Source organism: Cryptomeria japonica, chromosome 6, assembly GCF_030272615.1.
Source record: "Cryptomeria japonica chromosome 6, Sugi_1.0, whole genome shotgun sequence".
NCBI classification, from domain to species: Eukaryota; Viridiplantae; Streptophyta; class Pinopsida; order Cupressales; family Cupressaceae; genus Cryptomeria; species Cryptomeria japonica.
The window spans coordinates 166,303,133-166,311,908 of NC_081410.1; the positions used below are offsets into that span (position 1 = coordinate 166,303,133).

Genomic DNA, 8,776 nt, shown 5'->3' on the forward strand with positions numbered 1-8,776 from the left:
ATATAAAGGTCATTGGGCTAATGATAAGGGCAAAAGGAGATTGGTGAGGTGGCACTTGTGAACCTACTATTAGATTAGTAGTCACCCTTATGGTATAATGATATCACTTAAGAGTTTAGGGACCTATTATAATAGTTAAGGACAAATACATAATAAAAAGAAAATAAGGTTGTTGAGCTAGAGTGTTTGACATTGAAATCAAATATTTAGGGCATGGGTTTTTTTATTTTTTATCTAAAGTGTGTGATCAAAACCAAAGAACAATATTGCAAGATTACATCACATAAAGTGAGCATAAATCCTTAAATTATAAAGATCAACTCCAAAGCTTATAACAAAAACAAAAAGCATTGAAACCTTGGAGTATAAGGCTAGTTCAAATAGATTCACCATACTTATAGGGACTTCACTAGGAGCCAAAACAATGTAACAAAAAGGTGGGCTATGGACATAAATGTTGAGATCAAATCATGATGTAAATAAAAAAATAAAATTTCAAGACTAATATATATGTATAGACATAAATCTCAATTAGGCAAAACATATATATGAATGAAAATTTCAATTTCAAACCCTAAAAAGACATAAGGACCTCAAAAAACATACATGAATAGGGGCCTTAGACCAAACCAAATCCAAAATTTGTCAAATACATTGTCAAAACGAATAATGGACGTGTACTTAGTTGCACTTAGAGTTCAAAGGGACCATACGCATAAAGAGAAAATCAAAGCACAAATCATGTGAATTTGAAAAATGGGCCCTTGACTTGATAGATATAGGGTGTGTTGCGCAACCAACAATAATTCATTTCTATTTTCAAGTTTGATTTGTACAAAAAGCATAAGCAAACACATCACAAAAGGTTACAAAGATAATAAATCACATTGCATGATGGAGTGTAGTCTACAACTAGGTTGCAAGGCATAGTCATTTCTTCAACAATAGAAACAAAACAACTATTACATCTAATTAATCTTTGTTTTGTGTTCAAATCTCAAATTTAAATCTTCTTTTCAAAGTGCTCTTAGATCAAAATGATTTTTTTCTAATTAAATTGACTACTTTATGATCATTTTTTCTAATTAAATCAACTACTTTATATATCACTTATTATTACATCAAACAAGATTCTAAGACAATAAGATGAAACTATTACGAAACCCATTATTAATATTTAAAATAATAAATATTTTAATATTCTATGAATTTTAAGAGACTCATAACATGACATAAACTAATTTTCAAACACATTTGAACAATATTAACTTTAACTAAGGACACTTATTATTATACTTTAAACATTTTGCACTTACACAAGATAATCACCTAACAATCCATATTTAAATTAAAAAATTCTAAATTTGTAGATCATATTCCTATTAGATGTGTCTTAGTAAGGAATCTTTAAAAAGTATTGAACATGTGTATGAGCTACTTAATTATTTTAATGGCGAGCTGATTCAAAACGTAAGTGGAAACCATTAAATATAAGGTGAGAAAGTTGATTCTTGGTAAGCACATAAAGATAGAAAAGTATCGCCAAGTTCAAAAGATAATAAACTTTAGAATCTACAATGTGGAGCTAAAAAGGCGCCTAGTTTTAACTTATATAGAAAGTTGTCCATATTTTTGTTTTAATTTGTTTTTTTAAGGATAATGTAAATAGGTAGGTGCGCAAGGTATTTCTGTAGCTTGTTTTATTTTCATGTTGTTGTTTTTGATTGCTAAAAAGATTTGGTTTCTTTTTATGGTAGTTGTTGTTAATTGTTGTTATAGTGTTGTTTCTGCGCTATGATTTTTGATAGTTCTGTTATGTAAAGGGTCAGTGCCCTTGTTCTCACTGCTTTTTTAATCAAAAACATGTAAATAAGTAGGTAGTCATTTCACAAATGAAATTTATCAGATTTGTTCTATTACACATGAAAGTAAGGTTTATTTTATTAAATGTATGAAATTTCGATATTCTATGATAAATGATGGTTTTTGGATTTTGATTTTGTGATCAATTTTTCATCAACGTTTCAAATCATGCTACATGATCTTTTGAGAATAGATCATTTTATTTTTAGATGTTCTCATTACTATCATATTTGAGGTGATTCTTTTAAATCTTTAGGACTTTGTGTAACTCTCTTTAGATTTTTATGATTTACGAGAATTAGGTATGTTTGACTCCTTTCTTTTAAAAGATGTTTGATCTTTGCTAATGTTCAAGTAAAGATTTGGCATCCACAATACTGCACACTCAAAAAGTAAAGATTTGATTTTGAGAATTTTCTTCTTTTGTTCTATGACATCTAGATACGTCTTGAAATTTCCTACTTTTGTTCTATGACATAAAATTAAAGATCATTTTGTTTTAAGATGTTTGAAGTGATTCTTTTGAATTTTAGGGACTCATATAACTCTCTTTAGATTTTCATTATTTACAAGAATTAGAGATGTTTGACTCCTTTCTTTTAAAAGATGTTTGATCTTTGCTAATGTTCAAGTAAAGATTTGACATCCACAATGTTGTACATTCAAAAAGTAAAAGATTGATTTCAAGAATTTCCTTCTTTTATTCTATGTCATCTACAATACATCTTGAAATTTTCTTCTTTTGTTCTATGACATGAAATTAAGAATCATTTTGTTTTAAGATGTTCTTATTACTATAAGATTTGAAGTGATTCTTTTGAATATTTAGAAATTTATATAACTTTCTTTAGATTTTTATGACTTGCGATTAGAGAAATTTGACTCTTTTCTTTTGAAAGATGTTGATCTTTGCTAATGTTCAAGTAAAGATTTGACATCCACAATCTTGTACACTCAAAAAGTAAAGATTGATTTCAAGAATTTTCTTCTTTTGTTCTATGATATCCACAATGTCTTGAAATTTCCTTTTCTATTCTACGACATGAAATTAAAGATCATTTTGTTTTAAGATTTTCTTATTACTATCGAACTTGAAGTGATTCTTTGAATCTTTAAAAACTCGTATAACTTTCTTTAGATTGATTCTTTTGAATCTTTAGAAACTCATATAACTTTCTTTAGATTTTTATCTTACAATAATTAGAAATATTTGACTCTTTTCTTTTGAAAAATGTTTGATCACAAAATTCTACACTCAAAAAACAAAGATTTTGATACTCTACACTCAAAAATATTCCATCTTTCATTCACATTGTTTCTTCTTTTAGAACCAGTAGAAAAAGACTTGTAATAAGAATCACAAAGATGACTAGACATAAAGAATATGATCTTGTTCTCACATACTTTTGCTTTAATAATTTATTGACTTCTTATTTTCCCTTATATAATTATTATTATTATTTTTTTTTGGTTTTTGTTTACTCTGCCGTCTCTCCTTGACAATTTCCTCCTGACAAGCTTACAAAAAATGTACGTCTTTGAAATATCAGTCGTCTTGCGTATCACAAAAAACGCTGAATGGTTCCCAACAAATTTGTGATTGAAAGGTGGAAGTTGCCTGTCCTAAGTCCAAACCTACCCAAAATTTGCAACGTCAGCATTAGCCCAGAAAATCCATTGAAAGCCCGTGTCCAGGCCAGAAAATTGAATTGCGAAGCGGCTATCCTTGTGGGGAACACATAAAAACGGAACAGAGGGACCCATTCCCGTAGAAAACGAGTTTTCCCAGGCTCTGAGCGGCGATAAATCCGTCTTCAGGGAAAACGAAAGTAGATTGGATTCCTTGTTGGGGTATTCAAGCGCGTGAGCCGTGCTTAAATCGCGCGTAAAGCTGCACATTTCCAGAGAAAGAAGGGCTTTTGCAGCTATGGCGGGTGTGGAAGTTGAGCTTACCTCCGGGGCGAGTGGCCGCATAATTCCCATTTTCAGAAGCGTGCGCCAGGCGTTGAGGAATTTGCTGGTTTTTGTGCAGACGGCTTTCCTGTGGATTGCTCTGCTGTTTCGACACAGGCCTCGGCGGGTATTTTCGTCCGACACGGTTGTTCAGGCGAAGAGAAAACGCAGGGCGAATCGGGAGGAGGAGGACGCGCTTGCCAGAAGAGCGCTGGCCCATGCTTTTGGGCGTGATGGTTGTGAGGATGATTTCTCCGAGCATTTGTTCGTCAATTCGCGAAGAAAAGTTCTGTTCACGCGCTCCTGGACCCCTGTTTCAGAGAACATGAAGTAAGTTTGGGCTTTTCTGTTTTCTTCATTTGGGCTGGATACAAACTCTTCGGATTGCACCGATTGTTATGTTGTTTGGTTTTACTTTGCATTTGGTTCTTATGTCATGGAATTTGGAAGGATTGTCATGTTGTTGTTTTGAATTTTCGACTGAAGATCGTGTATTGGTGATAAGATCACTTATGCTATTCTGTGGAACGAGATGGCATACGTTGAGTTGGACGCCCTTGTGTTAATCTGCGGAGGTAGTTGGTGATTTGAGAAGTTTTCGATATGGACTGGGTGTAAAAGATTTCTGCCAGATTTTCTGATCAATTTGGTTTTGTGGGTAAATTTTGGGCGAGGTTACCAGTTATGGCGGTCTTTCAAGAAGGTGTAGAATTAATTTGAAACAATATTTTAAGTGTTTTGTGCTAACTTATTGCGATGAGGCTGACTTGAATCTGGGTCACGCTGTTACTGGCGTGGATTGGAGTTCATTTTAGATGTTGCGTGCACAAGGGATCTTATTATGTTTACTTTTTAAACTTGATGATGATATTTGCTTACACCCCTCATATATCGAGAAAGAAGGGTTGTTATGTTATTCGGCGAGTAAGACTATCGGTAAGTTCTGCATATACCCAAATGTTATGGTGCTGCAATTTCCAGAGGGGGATTATTTTGTTTGTCACATGACTGGAAGTTTCCTGTAATGGTTGCACTGAAACTTTGCAAACTTTTAATATTAGCGTGGTGGGATTGACCCTGAAGACAGAATGCGTGTGCTTGGCATGTCTAGGATGCATAAACGTGCCACAGCATCTTTCGCAGGACAAATGAAACGTCTTTCCCTGGCTTTCGGAATGGAACTCTAGGCTAGTACACCAATGCAACAATCAATATATTCCTTACTGTACAGGGTTGCATTCCTGTGTTTATGTTTATTAGGATGATTTCAATTGTTTGTTAGGAAGATTGATTGGGTAGGGTACACCCTCTTGCTGGGCGTACAAGGAAGACTATTGGGAAATTATGATTTGTAGGGCTAATAGACTACTTTGTATTGTGTCTTGGGTTACTTTAATCACATGGTCTTCAGCAGATGGTATGCATTTCTTGCTGGAAAATTTCTCTGCAGCTGAGCTTTGAATTCCATTAGTGTAATAAGCATGGATTAACATTTCAGCTCTGAGCCTCTCTAGTGCAAAATGAAAATCAACCATGATTGAAAACGTCAATCCAATCAGCTAAATAAACTATACACCTGTTATGACTCATCTGCATGATATGGTCCAACACGTCAACTGAATTGATTGCTTTTAAATTTTCCTCCCAGAATTTTATTGGCGTGTGGACTATATGCTTTATCAGTCTAAAGGATTTCCGTCTGAAGGATTTCATGGTTGTCATGACATTGCTAACTTCTTTGATTACGAAGATTGCACTCTGTGCAATATTATCTCCAAAAAATAAGTAGTTACAATGCCTGCACTTTCTTGCTTTTGCATTTGTCTGAATTACAAATGGTTGTATAGAGGACACTGCCTGTGAAATGTGCAGACTGCCTAGGAATACTATAAAGTAGGTTTAGAGCGCATGTGAGCTTAGTGATGAAGATAAGTTATTTTTTTGATAGAGCTAGTTGGATAAACTTTGTTTTCATCAGTAGTTGAGCTGGCTTGGGTATAGTTTTTTATTTCTTTAACAAATTTAAACTTTTCCCCTTTTAAATATTGGATCTTCTCTATTCTTCTTCAATCGTAGTTATAATTGTGGTGTTTTGTCTTTTGTGTTTTTCAGGGGTCTTCTAGTCCTTTTGCATGGCCTTAATGAACACAGGTAAGCATAGTTTCACTTGACATGCTGATAATGTTCAATATTTTTTGGGCATAAATGCAACTCAGATCTCGCCCTTTTAAGTTGTGATTGTCAGTTGTGTTCACTGTTTCTGCTTGAATTTAACTTATTTACTTGAAATTTATATTGGTGCAAAAGTTGACTTTTAAAAGGGCAAGGGTCGATTTGTTCTGCTCTATGTCACGAAGATATCTCCTTTTGCCTTCATGTGATTTTCCTTAAGGTTTGTAAGTTTTACCATCTTGTTTGTTTATTGGGATGCAGTGGAAGATATGAACATTTTGCAAAGCAACTAATCTCACATAGATATGGAGTTTATGCAATGGACTGGATTGGTGAGTTTTAGTTTATTGGTTTAAAATTCAATCTACTGGTTTGAATAACAATCTGGTTGGGAATTCGGATCTACTGCTTCAATTTACAATTTAGACTGTATCCCTATCATGCATTTTAAACTTGAATTTGGACTTTCATTTCACTGGAACAAAGCAGATAATTTTTCACACTGCATTCTTGTATCCATGTGATTGTTGTTTTTCCCTGTTCCAGCAATCATTTTGCAATTCTCCTAGCAAAGGGGACTTGCAACCCACGGTCTATAACGGTCTTGCGGGTGATGCCAGCAACCCTTGTGTGATACTGCATTTTATTTCCATGTATTGAAAGTTACGGATGCAAGTCTACAATTTTTAAACATTCTCAAATAACAACTCTAGCAAATATAGTGATAGGATAGTACAATGCTATAGAAGTTCTACTTACAAAGAAACATAAGTCATAATTTGGTTTTGAAATTATTGCAGGTCATGGTGGGAGTGATGGGTTACATGGATATGTGCCTTCGCTTGACCACGTTGTTGCAGACACGGTATGGTATGCTCTTATGGTCTAACCAACTTCTATATGATATACATTACTAGTGCATTCTTTGTAATTGCTGTTGGGTTTTTATGTTTTTGCATCTGTACAGAAAGCTTTTCTTGAAAAAGTCAGATTAGAGAACCCAGGTGTTCCTTGCTTTTTGTTTGGACATTCAACAGGTGGAGCAGTTGTTTTGAAGGTACAGTGCATGAAATATGAAGCCATTCTATTTGGCTTAAGTCCTTTACAAGAAGTTAAGATGTACGGTATGTTTCTTGGAAATGCATTGAATGAAATCCATTTCTAATATATTCCCTTTGACAATATGTTGGTTGAAGGCTGCTTTGCACCCAGATGTGGAGGTGATGCTAGAGGGTGTGATTTTAACTTCTCCAGCATTGCGTGTCAGGCCCACACATCCAATTTTTGGGGTAAGCAATTCCACAAGGAGTGGAAGATAGTATAAACTTTGGCTAGGTATTCTCAATATTAATTGTTATTGTTTCATTGACAATGCAGGCATTAGCTCCAGTTTTCTCTCTTCTTTTACCAAAGTTCCAGTTTAGTGGTGCGAATAAGAGGGGAATACCAGTGTCTAGGGATCCTGCAGCACTTGTTGCCAAGTATTCTGATCCATTAGTATACACTGGACCAATAAGGATTCGTACTGGTTCTGAGATACTCCGCATCACCTCTTACCTACAGCGCAACTTGAAAAAGATAACAGTTCCATTTTTAGTGCTCCATGGAATGGCTGATAGGGTAACAGATCCATGTGCATCTCTAGAGTTGTACAATCAAGCAGCTTCAAAACATAAATCAATAAAGCTTTATGAGGGTTTTCTACATGACTTGCTGTTTGAGCCAGAGCGGGATGATGTTGCAGCCGATATCATCAACTGGATGGATAGTAAATTGCAATGCTAGATTGCTTGCTGTCAATATTTCTGAAGACATTGGCAAAAATTGTCCAATTCTATGTTGGTGCTGAATTTATTTGTATTCATCTTGACCTAATTTTCACTAGGAATTGTCGTGCAGCATCGACATCATCTTCTGAACTCTTACAATCTGCTGCTCAGAGAACCTGCTGCTACCTGGGTTCTGTAGTCTGGGCATGCATTAGAATTTCTAAATTCTTGGAATGACTACATATGTAATTAATTATAGATTTTGCATTTATTACTTTGATTGAAGGTGTTAGTTTACAAACAAAGACATGAGGGCCTTCACTTAAAGTCTTATACAGGGTATATATTTAGAGAGGTATTTTAGTCTTCTCATCTCTTACTTCGGCATATATAAAGTTGCCTGGAGGAAATGTAAGCTTTTTGGGGATTTCTGAAACTCGAGGGCAAGTTATGTTGTAATGGAATCACAACTGGCTCATGTTGAGGCATAGAGACATCAAAGCAAGCTCAACTGAATATTCTCCAGCATTTGTCAGAGAGATTGAGGTTTGGGGACAATATTTTAGAAATATCCCTTATAATTCAAGCATGTTATGACACATAGTTCTGAAATTATAAACAATTATTAGAAGTTTGTCTTTCATAGATCACAACATGATTTTGAAAGTCTTGCATTCGAACGACTGGTAATTGCCAGTCGTTGCCTAAAAATTTGGAGGATGAAATATGGTTGGAAATTAAAAAGGAAACCAGAGGTTTACCGGTTGACTTAGAACTAATCAAATTATGTGCACATGATGAAGGATATAAAAAAATGGAGACTATCTATGAATGGAAACAATCCTAAAATGCTTTTAAAGTAGTTATTTAATGATAAAACTAGCATTATTCTTCAACTATTCAGTGGGCAGGACAGCTGTTCAGCGTTCAGGCCTCTCCGGAGCTCTTCGGCTTCAATTCACCTGTTTAGCTATGTGCTGGTCTCTGTTGATTAATTTGGGGTGGTTTGTCCTGTGCTA

The 8,776-nt window shown here is 34.7% G+C and overlaps 1 protein-coding gene across 1 annotated transcript; it reads left to right on the plus strand.

The window, feature by feature from the left end:
• Positions 1–3,408: 3,408 nt before the first annotated feature.
• LOC131033284 (uncharacterized) lies at positions 3,409–8,400 on the plus strand. The gene is made up of 7 exons (XM_057964462.2): positions 3,409–4,146; positions 5,929–5,967; positions 6,250–6,320; positions 6,789–6,853; positions 6,956–7,045; positions 7,185–7,277; positions 7,366–8,400. Exons 1-7 carry the CDS (start codon positions 3,791–3,793, stop codon positions 7,771–7,773), a joined length of 1,122 nt encoding a protein of 373 aa, XP_057820445.2. The 5' UTR covers positions 3,409–3,790; the 3' UTR covers positions 7,774–8,400.
• The last annotated feature ends 376 nt before the right edge of the window (positions 8,401–8,776 follow it).